This window comes from Mustela putorius, unplaced genomic scaffold (assembly GCF_011764305.1).
Source record: "Mustela putorius furo isolate JIRA1106 unplaced genomic scaffold, ASM1176430v1.1 tig00000743_pilon_pilon_pilon, whole genome shotgun sequence".
Lineage (NCBI taxonomy): Eukaryota > Metazoa > Chordata > Mammalia > Carnivora > Mustelidae > Mustela > Mustela putorius.
Window position 1 is genome coordinate 6,971,625 of NW_025421464.1, and position 21,810 is coordinate 6,993,434.

The 21,810-nt window shown below is 50.0% G+C and overlaps 1 protein-coding gene across 3 annotated transcripts in view; it reads right to left on the bottom strand.

The window, feature by feature from the left end:
• Positions 1-801: 801 nt before the first annotated feature.
• Positions 802-21,810, bottom strand: part of TTI1 (TELO2 interacting protein 1) — a 47,759-nt gene continuing 26,750 nt past the window's right edge. The window contains exons 4-9 of one of the 3 annotated variants that reach the window (XR_006607868.1): positions 19,648-19,796; positions 16,858-16,998; positions 14,500-14,704; positions 14,120-14,207; positions 11,810-12,851; positions 1,310-1,521 (exon numbers count right to left, since the gene is read on the bottom strand). Coding sequence is in view for 2 of the 3 variants with exons in the window: in XM_004746455.3 (XP_004746512.1) it covers positions 1,338-1,521; positions 14,120-14,207; positions 14,500-14,704; positions 16,858-16,998; positions 19,648-19,796 (767 nt within the window). In the remaining variant the exon portion in view is untranslated. Of the gene's footprint in view, positions 1,522-11,809; positions 12,852-14,119; positions 14,208-14,499; positions 14,705-16,857; positions 16,999-19,647; positions 19,797-21,810 lie in introns of all 3 variants that reach the window. The other 2 variants (XM_004746457.3, XM_004746455.3) reach the window with 2 other exon arrangements.

Consider the following 21,810-nt stretch of genomic DNA (forward strand, 5'->3'; position numbering starts at 1 on the left):
GGAGAGGGAATCTAGAAATTACAAGAGATTTATTAAGGCACATAGAGATAACAGCAATGTATATGCCTTATTTGGATCCTGCGTCAATGCGCTGGGGAAATTTAAACACTCCCTGCGAGCAATATGAAAGGACAGCTGCTAATTTGTTTAGGTGTGATAATGCTATTGTGGTTGTACATTTTATTTATTCTTAAAAAAAGATTTATTTGAGAGGGAGAGAGAGTGCACAAGCAGGGGGAAGAGGGGCAGAGGGAGAGAATCTCAAGCAGACTCCCCACAAGGCGTGGAGCCCAACACGGGGCGCGATCCCAGGGCCCTAAGATCATGACCCAAGCCAAAGGCACTTAACTGACTTGAGCCACCCAGGTGCCCTGTGGTTGTACGTTTTTAAAAAAAAGGTTTAGACAGGACATCTGGGATGTGCTTCAAAATACTCGGGGGACAGGTGAGCTGCGGAGGTAAACGCATGAGGCAGAATGAAGCAAAGCTCGCCATGTGCTGGTACCTGGGGTGCTGGTTCACAGGTACAGGGGGCTTGCTGTGTACTACTGCCCATAATAAAAAGTAAAAACGAATCAATCTCTCACTTAACAGGTATGCAAAAAATTGTCATGTGTTGTCTTTGGGGAGGGAAACCAGATGTCTGCGGAGCAAGGTTGGGGAGACTAACTTTTCACCATTTCTGTTTTGTCCTGCTTGGATTTTTAGGCCATGGCTCTCTGTTACCCATTCAAGAACATAAACGCATTTCTTAAAAAGCACCCGATTTAAATAACAAACTTTAAAGTGAGCTGTTGATCATAGTTTTCATCCAAGAAGCACCTTTATTTCATTTTCTTCCAAACTGACAGGTTTCTTCCGGTAACAGCTCCAGCTTATTGTTCCAGGAGAGGGAGTGCGCGGGGCTGCATTCTGAAGACCCCTGAGTCGTGGTACTTCCACATAGCCCTCGGGTGCTCAGGAGACACGCTTGGTGCCTAGTAGAGGCCTCCCTCCAAGTGCCCCTAGGCTTTTCACTGTGCGGGGGCATATGTGGTGGGGATGGCCTGTAGGGCAGCTCGGGGCGAGGAGATGGTAAGGGAAGGAGTTAAACCCTTAGAGCTGCCAGGCAATGTCATTTGAAAACACCAGGTATGAAGTATAAATAACAGTCAGCCACTTTCCTTCCATCCAGTTTCTAAGCAGTTGTGTGATCGATCAATTTATTAGTCGATTGGCTGTCGGATCCACTGTCGCAGTCTTCTCCGCCACCGCCTGGGGCCAGGGTGGGGTCTTCCCCGCCTGCAGGACGGAGGTACCAACCTGCTGCACCCAGGTGTGCGTGGGGGGGGGGGGTGTCACTGCAGCTCCTGGAGCAAGTGGAGCACATTGGCTGCGTAGGGGTTCCCCTGCCCAGCGGTCCCCCGCAGCTGCACAGGGTGGAGGCTTGGGTGGGGAGGTGTGAGCTGCTCAGGGCAGTAAAGTTCGTTCAGGAGAAACCAGATGCAGTCGGGGTCCACCTTCATCAGGTGGAGGAAAACCCTGTGGAGAGACGGAAGGGAGGGTGGGCTGGCGTCTCAAGGGAGCAGAAAGAGGGGAGAGTGGCCACTGTTCTCCCGAAGAAGCTGCTTAGTGGGTTATTTGGGGGGAGAACCTGATAATAACATCAAATCCCTTCAAACAGCAGAGCAAACCCACTGTCGTTCCTAAGACAGGGCCACGAGGATGGTCCCACAGCATATACGGAGTTTCATATCCATTGATGTCGAGGAGAAAGTCCGAGCAGAACAACACTGACATCAAACAAGCTCTTGGCAAAGAAACCAGTCAAGTTCTGGGGTGTCGAGCAAGAGTTCTCAAAGAAAACTGTCAGGAACTACCCCTCATTCCAGGCTCACAGGGTAATAAGCCTGCACTCCTGAGTCCCCGGGTCCTCATCCCCGGGCTACTAGCTTGCGGCTGAACTCTGCAGCTCAGCCCTTTCTGGCCACCAAGAGCCCTGGGCTCCTGGTGGTCTGGACATGCTCACGCCAGGTTCAGACCCAGTTACTCTCCTGCAGCAGGAACCGACTGAGCCAGTGCACTGGTGTCCTACACACGACAGGGACAGAGCTGAAGGGCCTGGGTCACCCGACACCATATGCCCCACTTAAGGGTGAGGTTCTTCAACCTGGCCTGAACTCTGGGGTCACCACCCAAGTGACTCTGGGGTCACTCTCCTCTGCTCATATGCCATTTCTGAATGACCAACCATGTGCCCAGGGCCACCACAAATTTCACGCACCTGGCTGACTCAGTGATTCAGAGTCCGGCTTTTCCATCCCAGGAAGGAGGAGGCCCTCCCCTGGATGGGCAGCTCCCTGTTGGCACATATCACCTGTTCAGAGAGGCTGGCCTTCCTAAACCATTTTGCTTAGGCGGCTGCCCCTTATTTCTCTCTTCCAGGATACCTGTCCAGCACCTACTGTCTACTGACCACCTCCCTTTCTCACGAAATAGCTCCCGAGGGCTGTGACCACGCCTTTCTGCTTTGCTGCTGCACCTGGGATGACACATGGTAAGCTCTCAACGAACACCTGACCTCACTGGTTCTTTTATTTATTTATTTATCTATTTATATTTTTGGTAAAGATTTTATTTATTTGAGAGTGAGAAAGGGAGAGAGCAGGAGTTGGAGGCGGGGTGGGGGAAGCAGACTCCCCACTGAGCAGGGAGCCTGACAAGGGACTTGATCCCAAGATCCTGGAGATCGTGACCTGAGCCAAAGGCAGACGCTTAACCCACTGAGCCACCCAGACGCCCTCGGTTCTTATATTTAACAAGTGATTTATGACACTACATGGTAATAGCTTAAGACAGCTGGAAAATTACACCCTATGAAAGGATCTACAGGAGAGGTCGACTGTTCATCTCCAAGAACAGTCTAGTGCAGGCTCCCCACGGGATTCACGTTATCTCGGCCATCTCTGCTCGGTAGCTGTGGGAGATGATTTCGAGTCCTGAAATCAAGGAGATTTCAGTCTCCTCATTCTAGAGACAAGGGATGTACTTCATTCGCAGTTTTGCTGTGGTTTAAATGAGGAAACACAGATCCAGCCCTACAGTGTCTAGCCCAGGCGATCCGTATGTACCAAGTAAGAGGGTGGACGGTACATAACTGATGAATCACATTTTATTCTTGATGACCGAGAAGCCTCTTTCATATTGCTGGACAACCATCAGGAATTTAAATGCTTGCTGAATGGAGCTAAATTCTGTTTTTATTTTTGTTAATCTGAAAACCCTGTGCCCTTCGGAGATTTGGGTCTTACCTGAGGGGGGAAGCTAGTTTTGCTTTCTTCCTTGGGTTTAATAGACATCTGCTAAGAAGGCAAGGGAGGCAGGTGGGAGGGGGCCCTTTGAAAATTTTCCTGGCCTGGTTTGTGCCCAAACAATTTAAGTTTTCTTTACTTAGGATAATCTTGTGCTTATAATCTCAGCGGTGGTTGCCGGAGAAGTGATTAGAATATTCTAATTCATCCTTTCCACTTCGCCGCAGAAAGGAGATGGGGCCTGCGTGGGAGACAATTTTTGTTTAAAAACAAAAATATCTTTGATAATTAGAGTGGCAAGGGAAATTATGAAAAAAAAAAAACACACTAAAAATGAGAAGCGGATTTCTATTTACATGTGACACAGTTGACAGTTTTCCCTGGTGCCAAAGACGGTTAGAATGCAAATCGTTTCATTTGATTTTTTTTTTCCCCCTTCCAGAACTGGAACGGTTTCTCAGGCCTGGCGCACTAAGGAATATTTTGATCTGGGCAACAGCGAAGTGAGGCTGTGGCCCACCTCAGTCACGGTTCCGCTCTGACTTAACTCCGCAAGAACATGTTGCAATGTTCACTCTGAGTCCTTTTTAACATGCTAAATGCAGATGTTGTACTCGCCGGCAGGAAAGGAAAAGGGAAGAAGCCACTCTCCCTGCCCTGTGAGAACTAGTTTTTGTTTTTTTTTTTTTAAAGATTTTATTTATTTATTTGAGAGAGAGAGAAATGACAAGGAAAGAGAGCATGAGAGTCGGGGAGAGTCAGAGGGAGTAGCAGACTCCCCGCTGAGCAGGGAATGAGATGCTGGACTCATCCTGGGACTCCAGGATCATGACCTGAGCCGAAGGCAGTTTATTAAGCAACTGAGCCCCCCAGGCGCCCCACCCTGTGAGAGCTCCAGATACAGTGCTCACAGGGAGGCCAAGAAAGAATGTGTGTACGAAGCCCACCTTCTTGTATTAAGTGAGAGCCAAACTCTTGCAAGAATTATTTTGGGTCTCCTTTCTTAGCTCTTAAAGGGGCAGACTCCCCAGAACGGCAGGCAGCCATCCATGTTCCCTCTCCTGCCTCTGGGGCTTGGAGCAAATTATCTTGTCTCCGTGAACCTGTTTCCTTTTTCTCCAAAGGAAGAGGATCACACCCGCCCCGCCCTCCTCCCAAGTTTGTGGCAAGGCTCTAAGGAGATGAGGTGCAGGAAAACACTTTGAAGTGCATAATGAAAACACTGGTCCTTCCAGAGGGTATGTGTGTGTCTAAGGAATAATTATCACTACCAACCTCTGCAGCACCGCCACACCAGGGAAACTTCTTAGACACTCCGAAAAGGGCAAAACATTTGTCTTTTGTTTCACTCGCAATTTCCCTCATACTGACTTGGTGGGGGTCCCAGTCCTCCGCAAATGGTGCTTTCCTTTCGCCTGTTATTTTCGGGAAGAAACAAAGGCAATATTCTTCGTCCTCTGCGTGCTCGAGGCTGGCAGCGGATGCCATGCTGGGCAACCAGGTGCTGGCAGGTGTAACCCGTGCTCTGGCTTGGCAAAAGGCACGCAACCCGCTGAACTCTGAACGCGGACACATTCTGAACCCGAACCCTTGTTCGCTTTAAGCCCTCCAGCGAGGGGAATGGAGGCCCGGGAGGTCTTGTCTGAGAGCTCGGGGGCCCAGCTTTGCTCCAAACAAGGCTACCACTTTGTCCTGCGGCCAATTCTTGCCCACCCTGAGCTGGGAAGGGGCGGTTCCCAGAACGTGAAGAGCCCGAGGCTGAAGACCTTAAAAGCCCTTTTGCATAATCCAAAGCCAGAAGACAAAGAGAGGACCTCTGCTTTGAAGGGACCGGGGTAACTGCCTGGAAAATGTTCCTAATACATCACGAGACATGGCAGAGATGGTTGTTGAACGTACCAAATGGCCAGCTCCATGTTTTCTCAAACCAAAGAGAGACACTTAAAAAAATATATGTATGTACACCATTTAAGTTCTGAACAAAAATTTCTCTCTCCTTCCCCCAGGCCCAAATCAGTGGCTCCGGGGAGCACAGTTATCAAGAGATTATCTGGTCCCCAGAGTTTCGGGAGGCACTCGGCTGTGCCTCATGCCTCCGAGTGTCCTGAGGCGAGTGATTATCTCTCAATAACCTGTAGGGCCGTGTAGCTTAAATGATAACTTGACTTTAAAAAATTTAGAACTCGCCGTTAGGCAGTTTCTAAGCAACCTCTGTTTCCATGGCAAAGAAGCCCGGTGTTTATACTGATTTTTCACTTAAAATGCGGTTTTATTGAATTTCGCTCCGTGCAGGCAGCCATTTCCCTGCACTCCAGCCCTATCTACAATTGACGGGCATCAGCAAGTCCCTAATAAACTCAAGACACCAAACCAATGGAAGCCGCTCATCCCTTCATGGTCAATGGTGGCCTGCTCCGAGTGACAAGGCTGGCGGTGGGGGGTGGGGTGGGGTGGGACAGGAGGAAATGTGCTCCTAGAACCCGGTCAGCAGGGCTTGGGTCCCACCTCCCTGTGGTTCACCTGCTCCAGCCCAGGCACTGAGCCGGGTGTGTGGGATACAAAGACGGACGGAGGAAGGCTCCAGCCTCCGGGCTCCGCCTCTGGTAGGGAGAAGGGACCCAGCAGAGAGGCCCACGGTGCACATGTTGGGTGGGGCTGGGGAAGGATGCCTGAGGAAGGGGCACGGCAAGTTGCTTCTCTGCAAATACCAGTTCTAAGGCCCCTTCCTGCGTCCACGGTCCACAGGGATCCCCACGCACGGGCACTGGAGCACAGCTCCTTCACGCCCTGAAATGTGGCAACACCCCCAGAAACCGCTCTGCTGCAGATGCAAATGTTCCAGAGCGCATCCTCACCACCTCCGTCTAGCTGGCATCTGCTCAAACACAGCTCTAGAAAACCGCCAGCCAATCCGGGCCCAGGGAGGCTAAATAAACCGTAAGTAAAATGCAGGCTTCCAGCTCTCCTGGGTGACAGGCTACTCTTTCTCTGTCAGTTACTTGCTGGAGGGATGTGCTGCTCCTTGTCTCTTTCTGGATTTATAAAACGCTCTCATGAGCTGTCTGCATAAGTGCCAGTGGTAAAGGACTTGTGGCCTTGTGATCTGTTTATTTATTTATTTTGGGCTTCTTTTTTTTTTTTTTTAAAGATTTTATTTATTTATTTGACAGACAGAGATGACAAGTAGGCAGAGAGGCAGGCAGAGAGAGAGAGAAAGGGAAGCAGGCTCCCTGTGGAGCAGAGAGCCCGATGCGGGGCTCGATCCCAGGACGCTGAGATCATGACCTGAGCCGAAGGCAGCGGCTTAACCCACTGAGCCACCCAGGCGCCCCTATTTTGGGCTTCTAAAGAAGTTATTCGGCGAGGTCTCAGGAACGTGATACAGGCTGTCTCTACACGGCCATGACGAAATGTAATCGGGAAACAAACTCACTTGTTGGAAAGCAGGCACACCCACAAAGTTATTCTGGCTTCCCTGCTATTCCCTTCCTGGCAGAACTTGTACAGTCTTTTCCTCTCTGGCCATCTCTTCTCCCGCGACGCGGTGCGCGCCGATGCTACAAATGAGGCTGTGTGTTTCCTTTTAAACAAATGGATGCTTGGGGGTGTCGACGTGTCCCAGCCAGCGAGCAGTGGGGTGATGTTTCTATCTTGGTAATTTACTCTAATAGGTCTCGGTTCATTGGTTAACCAGTATTTCAAGCCTGTCCTTTCTTGCTATTCAATTTAGCTATCTTCTCCTGCGAGGAGGTCGTTTTTTTGTTTCTAAATGTTGGAAATGGAGGATTATGACTTGGAGCAACGATTTACTTTCCAAATAAATACTACCAATTGCCTCTGCGGCTATATGTACTCGTTAGACTTAACTACATTTACCTGTTCAAAACCATCCATCTATCCATCTGGCTCCACCTCGCATACTCACACAGAGACTGATAATAAAAATATTTAAATGCAACGGGGACAGAATTTAAAACCATAAACACCAGTAGCAGCTTATGCTGCTCATCGCACCCCCAAAGTACCACAAGACAAAGTATCATAAATGCAGCGGAATGACTCCATTGCTTTGTGCATATTTAAAAAGATATGGCACTGAGAGGACCAATCTGTCACAGACAATTCAAAAATAAGCCAGAACCTAGAAGGGTTTAAATCCCACTGGGGCAGGATTTAAAAGCAGCCCCTTCCATCTGGCTGCCTCTCCTGCCTCCAGGCCCCCCGCAGGCCTAGATCTACCCGCAACATCCCCACCCCTGGCCAGGCCTCTGCTAGGTGCAGATTTCAAAGCGGCCCTGTGCCAGAGCACTGGGCTGGGGGTGGGGGTGTCTGGCCCAGGCCCCATACCGTGATTCCTGCTCCACATCCACCCTTTCGCCCCAAAGGTGCATACCCTTGAAGATAAAGACATCTTTGTAGCAACCTACCTATTTGGTCCCCCTCCCCCCAGTCTGTTTTCCTGGAACCCACGCTTTGGCACTAAGCCAGCAGCCTCTGCTGATGGATGCAGGAAAGCGGCCGCTCGAGGAAGTGTACTTGTGCATTCACTGCAAGGACGTTAGAGACATTAGTCACAACAGTCCCCCGTGTTCTAAGATGACCCCTGAAGAAATTTTCTTAGGGTTCAGAACCAAGAAAAGCTGTGCCTCTTTCTGCGAAGCTCTCTTTTCTTATTTTGGGGATGCCGGGCAGGTGTGCACTAGACGCTCTGCCCGTGAGGAAGACGAGGGCCGCACTGAAGGCCCATCTCCAGCAAGGGCGCGGAGCTCCCAGTGCGCACTTTATAGCGCAACCTCTGCTTTGCCTTCACCTTGGTTTTTTTTCCGTTCTTGTTATTTTTGTTGTTGTTGTTGCATACACTTAACTGATAAGATGACCTCGGTCTTTTTTTGGAATCAGGAGGAAGGTAATAATGCTAACAATGACTACTTACTTTTTCCTCTGTGCTGACATTCTGTGCTGAAGAATAATAAGCATGAGTTTACCGAATCCTGGCAATAATTTGATTAGGTGGAAAATAACAGATATGCTCCCTCTAGTCTTGCAGATGAGGGAGCGAAGACTTAAGAGACGTAAGCTGGTTGGCTCACTGGTGATGCCGCCACCGAGTAGCCACGTGAGGCCCCCTCTAACTTGGTTGACATCTTTGCAATCTTTCAACTCTCAACACAGTTACTTGGCTTCTTAATTAAAAAAAAAAAAAAATCTTGTGAATAAACACACATATAATAAGATAATCAAGGCCATTTTCCTGGCTACCTTACTCGGTACCGAGGTCACGACATTGACGGCGGCCTCTTAGGTGCTCAGGACAGACCACGGACCCTGCGAAGTGATGAAGCAGGTGCCCTGTGGTCTGCCAAGGCTTTTGACATGTGAAATCCACTTTGTGCAGGTGGTCCTGCCCCCTGGAGCACCAAGTGCATCCTGCTTCCCAACCCAGTGCGGTGTGCAGACACGCAGGCACGCCCCGCACCTGCCTTTCCACTGGGTGGTAAAACGCTAGACCCCGGCAGATTATCAATCACAAGACAGCGCCAAGGAAGCAGGGGAAGGACAGGGAACATTTGGCTTAAGTAGCACGGAGGTCCCTGCCTTCAGATCTGAAACCCAGCAGCCCACTTTGTTTATAATCTGCATGGCAGATGTCTCTTATCTTTGACACCAGGAAATCATGCCTGTATATGCACGGTGAACAGCTTCAGATCTGAGTGTATTTTTAGAACAATGAGCCTGGAAAAGAAAAGCAGCAATGCCTGTCAAAAGATGGATAATAGGAAAGCTAACTACTTGGGTCTGGATTTGTCAACTATTAATCAAATGTCAAAAGGAAAAATATTAGGAGCGCCTTCATTTCCATGCTGGGTGTGATCTGAGGGGGAAACAGCTTTGCAGCCCAAGCTCAAACACACTGCCCACAACATTTGAGGGGATGAGCTACTAATTTCAAGCTCAGCTGAACTAACGGATCACCTCTGTGGCTCCTGATCTGTTCAAATATAATAGGCCCACGTGTGGGTAAAGAGAGGAGCCGGGCTCTGACGGGGATGAAATGAACGAGCCCGTGCCAGCGCGCGCTCGTCCAGGGTTTGAAGGCACCGTCTGGTTCTTTGATGGGCTGGGATCCTACTGCTAGAAAGAAAGCGGGGCAGTCAGCCAGTAAGTGAACCTTGAAACCTGGGCCTGACTTCTCACGCAGAGGGTGGTAGGGGGAGGTGGCACAATTAACATGAAAAGATCATTCCGCGGTAAAAAACTCTCTTCGGAGTTCGGTGAAGATGGGGCAGACTTACAGTAGGACATACCACGCCCAAGTGCCTAGATGTTCAGAGGATGTGTATATGCTCTATCTCCTATTTGCCACATTTATATATATATATATATATATATATATATATATATATCCCTCACCGGGGCATGCACACACACACAAATACACTTCCAGAGTGCAAGCCCGGTGAGGGCAGACACCTCCTCTCTCTTGCTCTCCTCTCATTTCAGTGCCTACAACGGTGCCTGGCAGGCCGCAGCTCCTCGGCTGGCCAGGAGAATGAATGGACCTGCGGACTGGCCTCCCTCACAGAGAAATGCAATTCATTCCCACCACCCTTAGTTTACAGAGCAGGGAAACGAGACATAAGGAAGTCATTTGCTCAAAGTCCCAGGGCCAGTAAGGTCTGAACCTAGGTCTGTTCACCTCCACGGCTGGTGCCCTCTGTCCTCATGTACAACGGCTAGGCAGCAGAAGCTGGGAGAGAGCCCCCTGGTCACAGCATGCCCTCCCCGGCCACCACCATGCCAAGGACTGCAGCAATCAGCAGCCACACAACCCAAAGGGGCACCGGCCAGTCACTACCTGCTGGTACCCTGCATCCCCGCCTGGGTCCTGGGGTTGGCAGTTGGTGGCAGGCCTGGGGGTTGAGACCAAGGGGCCTGAAAGCCTTATTCTTCCATCGTGAGACCCATGGAGCATGGACTTCATCTTCTCAAAACAGGTATTGCCTCGTCTGTTCCCTTTAGCCCCAGGATGGAAGGCTTATTGGATGATTTAAGACCTCCCTGCAAAAGACAGGGAGCCTCAGACACTGCTCAGAGATAGGCCCAAGGAGCGTGGTTTCAACGGAGTTGAGCTGAATCAAGCTGACAGACTTTACTGGCTTTAAGGAAAAACACAGAAATTTGGGGTATGTGCTCTCATCTCAGATTCCTTTCAAGTGTGAGAAGGAAGAGCTCCATGGTCAGAAAGGCACAGAAGTGTGGAGGCCCACTGCATGCTGGGAGAGATCTCGGAGGCATCCAGGGCTACTGGGGAATTTCAATCAGTTGAGTGGGCCTCTGCCATGGTTGAGGTGGGGGGCATGGCTGACCTGTTCTTTGTAAGCTAATGCTTACCCTCAGGGACCCAGCCTGGTTTACAGCATGTGATATGCTGACCCCTCCTCCCACATGCCAAATTGGATTTTCTCGTTTGTTATCCATTGAAGTTATTTAACTAGATGGACTTTGGGGGAGCTGGTATTTTCTTGCATACTCAGTTAACAGTGACACCTAGTGGTGACATACGGCGAGGTTCTACCCTACCCCTACCCCCCCCCCCCCCCCCCCCCAAGTTGCAAGATTTATGCCCCTCCTTACAAGGCACATTCGCTAGATAAAAGCATTAAACTGGAATGGCATTTCTGTTCTTAGCATTTACAGCCTTGGTTATATCAACCACCCCCTGATCAATTTCCATTTCTAGAGTTTACAGCCTGGATGTAAAAGCCTGCCACAAAGGCTCTATTTAATATGACAAATTAAAAAAGCAAACACAGTCTTGGTCATTCTTTGGAGCCAGGAGAAGCAAACAGGAGGGAGGAAAAAGCCAGCGGTAATGCACACAAAGAGGAACTTTCACCGAGCTGCTGAGTGAGTGTCTCTGTGCCCTAGCCAAGGAGGCTGCCCCTCGGAGGCTCCAGCCCCCACTCGCCGGACCCAAGAGATGTGAAGGGGAGCAGAGTGCCACTTCGGCGTGTGGATTGAGCTGGAGGCAATCAAGACCGGGCAGATTCAAGAAAAACTCTTACTTCTCCTTTAACTGCCTGGAAGAATCTGAATCTGAATCTGGCCTCGCCCAGAAAGAGCTATTACCAGAGATAACTTTTCATCTGATTAACAACCAGATTAACATCTGGGCCAGCCTCTAATCACCAAACACCTGCTCTTCTTAGGTCCTGTGAATCACTGTCTTGAAGCCCCAGACCCCTAGGCCATTCCTCAGCTCAGGGTGGCAAAAAGGCCTCAACTGCCCCACTTGACTTTGGGTCTCATGTTCTTATAAGGTGCCCTCAGGTATGAAATAAAAAATGTGTTTTCCTCCCGTTAATCTGTCTGCCAAAGAACCTAGAAGGGTAAGATGGAAGGCAACTTCGTCCACCCCTCCCACGGCTGCTCCCCCGTCTCCTTTCAGAGCAGCCACTGGCCCTCCCTGGCCATCCCTGTCACGCGGAAAAGACATCCCTCCTGCACTGGCAACTCACTAGCTCCGAGGAAGCCAGGGCATCTGTGGACGGCTCTGGCTCTCTCACTGGTTCTTTTGAACACTTAGCCGAGGCCGGAGGCTGAACACTAAGCCACGGGGCTCCCTCTTGGGCCCTGGCAACAAACAACAAACACAACAACCTTCCCTTCTCCCATGAGTGTGTGGCGGGCGTCAGTGCCTGCTGCGTGGGGGATACACAGGGGCAGGAGTGGGGGGAGGGGGCCGGCGAGGAGATGCGGATAGTCTGAAGAGAGAGTCTGTAAGTCAGGTGGACAGGCTTCCCTTCTGGAATGGATATGGGGTGTAAGCGCTCCCTGAGCCAGGGGACCAGGCACGCACGCAGTGTTTCAGTACCAAACCACCCCCACCCCACCGCCCTCCCTTCCTTCAATAACGAGGCTCACAAAGAGACCAGGTTTCCCATTGTCTCCGAATTCTTCTCCTATTTACGGAGCTTATTAATTTCTGAATCAAGATGCCAAATCAGCTCCTGATCAAGGACAATGCTGGGTTTTTTTTTTCCCTTGGCTTCAAAATAAGTTTGCAGATGATGTGTTTGTGAACCAATCAACCCTGCACTTCCTCCCCTCCCAGGCTGGCAAGAGAGAGGTCATCTGACTCAACCCCGAATGGAATGCGCTAGAGCAAACAAAGGCGCAGCAGTCAAGTGGTCTGGCTGCATTTTCCTCCTCCAGAGGCACCCTGAATACCAACTCAAGACTCAGCAAGGTCCAATTCCAGGTTTAATTGCTTTTAGCGGCACAAAAGAAAATTAGAAATGAAAAGATAATGAATGGCGAATATTAGCTTGTTTGATGGGTCTGAACTGGAAGGACGGGTATGGGGTGGGTGGAGGAAAAGAAGAATGGGACCGAGAATGGGAAAGTCAGATATTTGTGACTCTTGGTTGTTAACAGGCACACAGAGAATTTACTTCAAGATGAATTCATTACCTTCTTGAGTTGTACCTGAAATCAGTGTGAGAGCAGCTTCCGGAACACCACCCGGAGGGGGAGGGCTGTTTTCACCTGAAGTTGGTTCTTGAAGGAACAAGAATGTCTGAGGGTAAGAAGCTGGTTGGGATGCGCCCCTGTGCTCAAGAGACCATGACTGATTCTGGGCCTAGGGGAAGTGACGGGAAAGTGACAGAAAGAAAAAAGGGAACTGGGGAAATGAAGAGCAAAAAATTGCAAGGGACAATAAATCAATCCAAAAGGATATTTCCATCAGTCCCAGAGAGTGCAAGGTTTATAAGGGAGCAAGTAGCTTCCTCATTTCATAGTCTGGGCTGCCTTGCAGGCCTTCAGGGAATGGGAGGATTCCTACCTCACCATGGAAGAACGGGGACTCGTTTCTAGAAGCCTGAGAGGTGGGAGGGATTGTTGATTTGCCCTGGGACACGGGAGCAACAGCACCCAGGGGAGTACACAGGGCCAGGCCAGGGGAGCTAACTTCTGTTCCAGTAGCAGACACTGCGGGATGGCAGGCCCACTCTGGCCCCCTGCCCCAGCTCTCCATCCAGCTGGAGCAAGGGGGCCACAGTGCATTTTTGGTCTCAAGTCTGGGGAATGCTGCTGTACTCAGAATTTTAGCTTTTGAGAAAAATCCTTTGGGGCTCAAGGAACCAGACATAGTTTTTCCCATTAGCGGTGGCACAGCTACTTGAGAATAAGTAAAACTCTTAGAAATCACAATTACCTCGCTTCAGAGTTGGAAAAGGCCCTTTAGACCATCAGTCTAGTGATTCTTTATGTCCCTCAGTTCACAGATGCCTACTCTCATCTGATAAATGCCATGGACTTGATCCAGAAAAAGGAATGTTTAAGGGTCTGCTTGTACACGCCCCATTTTGTGTACAGTGTGCAAGGGTTCAGAACACCTGATGTCCACTGAGATGCTGTGGGGCGTCAAGGTGTGCCCGATCAGTAACCCAATGCTTATGCTTTGCAGAAGAAGGAGCCGTGGTCCAGACAGGTGCCAGAGTCACTCAGTCACTAGAATAGGGCCTAGAACCAGATCTCTCTCCTCCCAGGAGAACTGCTTTGTCCCGTTTGCACACCATCCTTCTGCTTTTTGCCCCTTTGGAATTGCTGCTGACACTGCAGCAGAGGAAAAGGTTACTTGCAAAGAGAAATGCGTCTAGTAAAAATACCATCTCTAGAGTTGGCCCAGTTAAAGAAACCATCTTAACCCGGCGAAAAGAGTGAGGAGAAAAAAGAGCAGAGATGCCTTGACTCTGCTCGCCATTAGCAAATCATCTATAATTTAGAGCAAACGTAAAGAGATGCGGGTGATCAAGCAGACGTACCTCCTGGCAGCCTCTTGTAATTTCACGGGCTGTTTGGCGCTGAGGTAAATCAAGCAGGCATCAGCCACTTTATTCAGGTCACCCTCACCTGCGGAGGGGAGAAACAAAACAAGCATCGGGGCTCAGACTTCATCTGGGACAAGCAGAACCGACTGCCGTCTGCTGGATTTGGAACAGTGAGGCGAGAGGCCCCTGGCTCTTGACTCTGTCCCGTGAGTCAGAAAAGCACATCAAGATAGGAGGGAAAATGAGAGCAAAGTAAAACTGAGGGAGGTACCCACGAGGGGAGAGGTGGGAGCACGACTGGGTGCTGGGTGCCACGGTGCTGGCCAGATCGCACGCAGGCTGCGTGTCCCGAGGGGAGGGTGGCCGGTACCTACCGAGGTCCAGTCTCTCGCAGAGGGGGCCCAGGCCCTGCAGAACGGCCAGCTGTAGCTTGAAGGCCAGCGTGTGCGTGTACACCGGTCCGGCCCGGGCGCTGACGGGAGCCTGGGTGACTAAGGAGCCGGCCAGCTGGGGCAGGATGTCTTTGCAGAATCGGCTCCTCAGAAAGTCGCCACACTTGCCTCCCAGGGTACGCAAGACCTGTAGAAACAGCCCCGGCTCTGGTGACTGCACATTGCCAGGCAGCACAGAGCTAAGGAATGTGTGGTAATTCAATTTCTTCTTGGGGGAAAAAAAAAAAAATAGAATTACTGCTGTTAATTCCTTGCCCATGGTTTGTGATTCTGACAGTTATGAATTCGGAGGTCTCTGCTCCCAAGGCATGGCTGCTTCTATCCATAAATACAGATTACACGGGGAATAATTCAAAGGAATCTAGGGTTGGATGGATAATATGATTAATACCTTGATTTTCCTCCCTTTTTTGGTTAAAAAAAAAAAAAGAGCTTAAAGCAGTTCACATAGATCATCTCTTGACTCTTCCTAACATCCCTTGAGAGAAGGCTTGTGCTTTGAACTCCAGCTAGCTGAACAAACACAGTGAGGCCCAGCGGCTGCTGTGCGGAGGCCCTGGGGGGGCAAGTGGCTGGCTGTGGTCCCTCGCCTGGGTCCAGGCACGGGCCCGGCGGTCAGGGCACCAGCGGAGCCTTGCCTGTCCCGCCGCACCATCTCGCGTGTACGTCACCCTCGGCCCATCTTCCACCACGGGCAGTTTCTTTGCACGTCTTGTTTTAAACTTTCTCTAGCAGAACATATTGAAATGTTTTGCCCCGTTGCACAAGGCTGAATATACAGGATAATAGGAATTTCTTTAAAAATTGGTAAGCAAGGCATAACCAGCCCGGAGAGTGTTTGCCGAATTTGCAGAGAATAAGGTCCTTTCCACAGGGCCCTCAGCTGGCTTGCACAAGGCCCTCCAGGCCTCGGATGTCTCCAGCATCTCTGAGGGTGGAAAAGCGGCCTCGGTTACAGTGCAAACATGTTTCTATTTCTCCCTTTTTCTACGTCTGCTGTCATTTCAGATTACCTATTCATTTCCACAAAGGAAGGCAGCATATCTGAATAAGATTTGGCAAGACCCTCCGTCTTTCTTCCTAAGTCTCCCTCCTCCCCTGTGTGTGTGTATGTGTGTGGTTTTGTATATTTTGCTTTAGAAAAAAAAAAACATTAACAATTTTATATGTTTTAAACATAAGCTCCTACTTTGGTCCAGTATAGGCTGAAGAATCTTGCAGAAAACCAAGGTACTTTTGCCAAGTGTACTGGTTGCATTCCTGGTTTCATTTTATGTCCCTACACATCTTTTTGCTTTGCTTCATCTTGCTCGCCTACTCCTAATTTATGTTAGCTTGCCCTGGGAAATATATCTCTGTAGGTTGCCTTACGTGCTTTTCAGAATAAGGAAGAATATAAATAAATAAGCCAAAATACATGTGCTGATATAAGCCAAACTAAGTCGGGGAGAATGAAACCTGACACACACACATATATATGGCTTTTAACTTTTCAAAGCATTTCACCAAACAGTCCCATTGTAGCCTTGACAACAATACTATGAAGAAGGTGGAACACAGGCTCCTAAGGCCAACTTGGAAAAGGGTGGCTGTGGGTTTTGCCCAGAGTCACCTGGATGGGCAGAGGATGTTCACTGCTAGAACCCAGGCCCCTTCATCTTGACTCCTATGCAGTGCAAAGAACCTGAGCACAAACACAGATTTGGGTTCTATCACCTACCCGCTGTGTGATGCTGAGAAAATCCCTGACTTCTCTGAGCTTATTTCCTCCTCTGTCAAAAATGAGGACAGCAGGGCGCCTGGGTGGCTCAGTTGGTTGGACAACTGCTTTCAGCTCAGGTCATGATCTTGGAGTCCCGGGATCGAGTCCCGCATCGGGCTCCCAGCTCCATGGGGAGTCTGCTTCTCCCTCTGACCTTCTCCTTGCTCATGCTCTCTCTCACTGTCTCTCTCTCAAATAAATAAATAAAATCTTAAAAAAAAAAATGAGGAGAGCAGAAACTACCTTGGAAAGCTGTTGTGAGATGTGTTTGTGTGGGAGGCAGCGCCAAGCCCACACGGTGCTCAGTAAATACTGGCAGTCCTTTTCATCTGCTAGTTCCTTCTGCTCCTAACTCAAGAGGGGACTGACTTTTACTTTCTTCTTTGTGCCTTCCTTATTTTGCTCTGCTTCCTTCGAGGACCAGCTAAAACGAGCGGGGATCCCCAAAGATGCCGCCACGCTCTGCGCCGGCGACCCCCACTCGCCCGGCTGACCGCGGTGGGACATCAGCATGGTACCTTGAAGGCTCTGAGCACCACCAGGGGGTCGTCACTGGTGAGTCGGCGCACGAGCGAGGGCCAGGCCCGATGAGCCAAGGGAAGGAGCTGGTTCTTGTGGGACTGCAGCACAACCACGCACAAATCCAGCACATCCAAGACCTGAAAGAGGAGAGGATTTGATTTCAGCAGGGCGGGAGTCGTCGCGGGAAGCGTGGAAGAGCGTTCCTGGACGTTCCTAGAGGTGGAGATGGCAGCAAGGAAGACCCAGAGCAGGGCTCAGGGCACTAAGGCAGGGCCGTGGGCAGCGCGACACAGGAGGAGTAAGAGGGGCCCAGCCGTGAAGGTGTCACGTTAGAGAATTTTTTAGTTTGTACCGAGTGCAGTGGGGAGCCATCAGAATGGGTTAAGCAGCAAAGGGCCATGATACAATTCATGTTTGAAAAAAGTCATTCTGGCTGCTGAGTGGGGGAGGGGCAGGAGAGATGCGAGTGGGCCCCCCCAGGAAGCAGGCACATGCCCGCAGGAGAGGGCAGGAATGTGGCCGCGGGGTGGTGGCAGCATGAAGGGGTCTGAGGTCTGTCCTGGAGGTGTGTGTGTACTGAACGTGTACACGAGCTGTGTAGACGCTGACGGCCCCTGACATCGGGGTTATAAAGCGAGGTGTTGACAGGGACTGCCTGGAGTAAGGCTTAGCGACTGAACGGATGCAGGTGCCGCTGGCTGAGACAGGAGCAGGCAGGGGAGGACGCTGAGAGGCTGAGAGGCTGAGAGGCTGGGTGAGGGCATGTTCCCTTGCTTCTACATGGAGAAGCCAAGTAGGCAGCCGAGGTATAGGTCCACCTCAGAAGAAGGGTTCGGGGTGGCCTAGACGTAAACTGGATTGTTTACCCTCCCCGAGAATACAGGTCCTGACCTGGAGTTCAGAGGGAGACTACTACTGGCCTGCCTCAGTATCCCCAGCAGGGGTCACGACGATGAGCAGTGTGTCCTTTCCTCCCAGAGATGGGCTGGCCTTCACAGAGCAGAGGGGAGGGTGCACAGCTGAGTCAGAGAGACTGAGGTCTGCTAACAGAGCAGTAAACCCCGCTGGATGTCAGCTACGTGCTGGTCACACGGAGGCCAGAACAGCAACAAAGAACAAAAGAGGGCCCGCGCGTGAGGGGAAAGAGGCAGGCAGGGCAGGAAGAGAAGCCTGGGCGTGTACCGCACAGCAAGGCAGCCCAGAGGAAAGGGTGCTGCTACTGTGGGCTTCGAGTGAGTTCTGTCACTAACTGGGCAAATTACGTCAGACACTCCTGATTCCAAGTCAGACATTTCTCCTTCTGCCTAAAACGCTCATCTCTTTGCCTTGGCCCCTTCTCATGGCTGGCTCCTTCTCTTGAGCCTTTAAGTCTTGGCTCAAATATCACCACCTCGGGAGAGGCCTTCCCTGATGACCTGGCTAAAGCCGGGGCCGAAGCTCTGTCTTCTGCAACAGGGTTTGGCAGAGAAGGCTCCTAATGCACGTTCACAGATGGGGGTTTACTATTTTCTATCACAGAACCTGCTTATTCTCTGCAGAGATTTCTTCGCCTTCTAGGTGTGTATATGTGTATTTCCCCGCGAGAGAAAGGAAGTTCCATGAGGACAGGGACGCCTGCTTCACTTTAGTCTGTACAGCCTCTGCCTGACCTGCAGCAGAGCGCAACACACACTCGGCTATAGCCGAGGCTCAGTGCTTCGTATTTATAATCAACAACACAGTGAGGCAGGTCCCATCACGCCCATTTTACAGAAGAAGCAGAGGCTTAAACAGGTGAAGTACTTGCTCAAAGTCACAGAGGCAGAGCTAGGATGTGAACTCAGATATGCAGGTCTGACTCCAATGCCGGTGATCTCAATAACACGGTGTGGACACGGCTGCTACAGAGCCTCCGTGAAAGGGAAGACACTCGGGCTAATGTATTGCCTAGACACCTACCATCAAGCCTTGCATACAGCCGGCACTCAAACAGTACTTGCTGCATGCAACAAGAGATGAATGCTAAGAAGCTTCTCTGAGGAAATGAAGTGCGTTCCACAAAGCACAGACCCCGGGATCTGAGATGATCCCGGAGTGGGGTTTCTGAGCCCACCACCCCGAGCAGGACAGCGTGCTCTCATCGCTAACAGTAACTCACTGAGGTAGCTGTGTTTCTCACATCTGCTCGGGGGTGGGGAGGTCCAGGCCCCTCCCTGTGAAAGCTTCTCCCAGGTGATTCTGAAAGCCCTGTCCCCACGCCCAGTCGCCCCACTGTCCAGTTTCACGATTGCTTCGTTTAAGTCCTTGCTGATGGGGATGATACTTGGGAAACTGCCGGCAAACGAGGAAGTACAATTAAGAAATGTGAGTGTTTTTCCGGGGATGAACATGGAAACAGACACAGAGATAGGGGCCAGAGTCAGGCGTGGAAGAATGACTGCTCCCAAGGATTAAAACCCGCCTCCCCGCAAAAAAAATAAAACCCCCCTCCCACATGAAGTCACTTTAGAAAATGATATCCTTTCCAAAGCATAGGGCCTTCTTTCCCTTGGAGAGTCAACGGGTGTCCAAAACTTTGTTTTTTTAGTTCCACAAAGGGGACTTGGCTCCCTTTTGGCATCTGAGCTGATATAGAAGGCCATAAGGCTGTCATCCCACAGATAAATTCTTCCTGATGCCTTCCCTTGGCCACAACACATGGACCGGGAGATAAGGGCAGCCTCTTGCTCATCCATGCCGTCCCTGGCAGCCAGAGCGACCCGGGGTCCTGCTGCCGTGCAAACGCGGGGAGAGGGCTGCACACTGACCTTCAAGCGGATCGTCAGGTTCTTATCGGACAGCAGGTGGATGCAGCGCTCCATCACATCTTTGGCTATCTGGATCTGCACTGGCGGCGGGGGCTCCACATCGGGACCAGTGTCACTCTCGTCCACCTTTGGAGGCTCTGACTGCTCTTCTGGAGAAAAAGCATAACTGGGGACAGTGTTTTATGAGAGATGCCCCACTTCGATGTGCTCTCCCAACCTCAGACGCAAGGAATGGCGTTTACAAGGAACTGATCCTAAGGAAACCATAAAAAATTTGGGTAAGAGCGCCTGGGTGGCTCAGTGGGTTAAAGCCTCTGCTTTCGGCTCAGGTCTGGATCCCAGGGTTCTGGGATGGAGCCCTGCATCGGGCTCTCTGCTCAGCAGGGAGTTGGCTTCCCCCTCTCTCTCTGCCTACTTGTGACCTCTCTCTGTCAAATAAATAAAATCTTAAAAAAAAAAAAAGGATATTCACTAGAGCATTAACTATATAAACTGGGGGTGGGAGTGGGGAGAACCCCTCCATTGCCACCTAAGGGGGAATAATTACATAAGCCATGCTACGTCCATACAATAATGTTATCATGGGGGCCCCCAAATTTGTGTTTACCGAGGGCTTTAACAACAGGGGAGAATGTTTATGAAAGAATATTATGTTGAAAAGAGAAAAGCAGTATATACAATTGCATACACAGGTGGAGATTATTATGTAAATTTCTCGCATAGCAGGAAGGACCGTGAAATACTAACAGAGATGGGGCCATGAGATCATGTAGGATTTTGATTTTCTTCCTATACCTTCTGTCTTTTCTAAATTTCCATTAATAAGTATTTCAAATAAAAATGTAAGAGGGCAACATTTTAATTTGGATACCCGAGACTGGCAGCTCCCCAGCTGGCCTCTGCTCTGACCTTTACCCTTTCTTTCTTCTTGGTTCATTCTTTGACTAAGAGGCTCGTTTGTCTCCTCCACCAGCCTGTAGGATCTTTCGATGGCCAAGATCAGGCCTTACTGATGTCTGCATGAGAGATCCCAGCGCGGCAGCCTGGTAGAATACCCAGGGAGGGAGTTTGGTCAACGGTGGTCAGTTCAAGTCCTGACTGCACCCCTATTAGCAACCTTCTCATCCTACACTACTTCATCCGGAAAAAAAGGTATAAAGCATGCACACTTCATTTGCTTGAGAGTTAAGTAAGATGAATGCCACCAGCTATCAGCACTCTTCCACTGCCTAGAGTGCTGTGTTGCACAGGATAGGCCTAAGTTTGTAAATTAAAACAACAATGAAAAGACCTGAGAATTGCATGAAACCCAGGCCAAAATCCCTACCCTGGAAAATTTTCCTCTATGTACATGCAGCCCCTCCACCGAGCTCCCGTTACTAGCTGTGCTCATTTCCACTGAGCTGAACGTTGTGTCCTTCACTTTTTTCCATTTCTGTTTCCTCTACTGGAAAAAACAGAATCTTATAGCAGAGGCCACACCTGTCTCTACCAGATGCTGAAAAGATAAATGAAAATGCATTTGTAGAATGCTTGGATTTCTTGAAGAAAGGGTCCTCAGATACACGAGGTGCTTTCATTGTGGCTAAAACAAAAAACACATGTCAGACCAACATCAAGCCAAACATTCTTTACAATGCCAAGTCTGTGGTGTGAACTTGATGAATGATAATTATAAGAATGATAAGGCTGTGCTTTTCTTCCCAGAGGAGGATTTGTTGTTTGAAATTCACCTATTGCACAATGTTATTTGAGGGATGTGGATTTTTCCGTTACTGGGAGAAAGGTTGATTCATTCAGTCTGCTCCTAGCCAACATCAACTAGAACCAGAAGATCCTAATCGTGAAAGAATGGATTCACAGACAATACTAGAATTTCAAACAAGAATGGCAAATCCGGATTATGAGGGATCATGATGCCTCCCCTCCCTCTGAGTTTCTGGGTTTTGGTGTGGGGTGCAGGTCAGGAAAAGAAAGACTGGGTTGGCTTAAGAAATAAAACCGAGAAGAAAAGGCCTCGCAATAGACATCTGATCAGAAAACTGTCCTTGGGGAGGGCAAGAACTCCACTCCGCATAAATCATTCCCCGGGCCCTGTGGTAATTCCCTGACACACTAAAGGAACTGGCGGTAGTTAGATGCATCGAACAGACTATTTCCTAT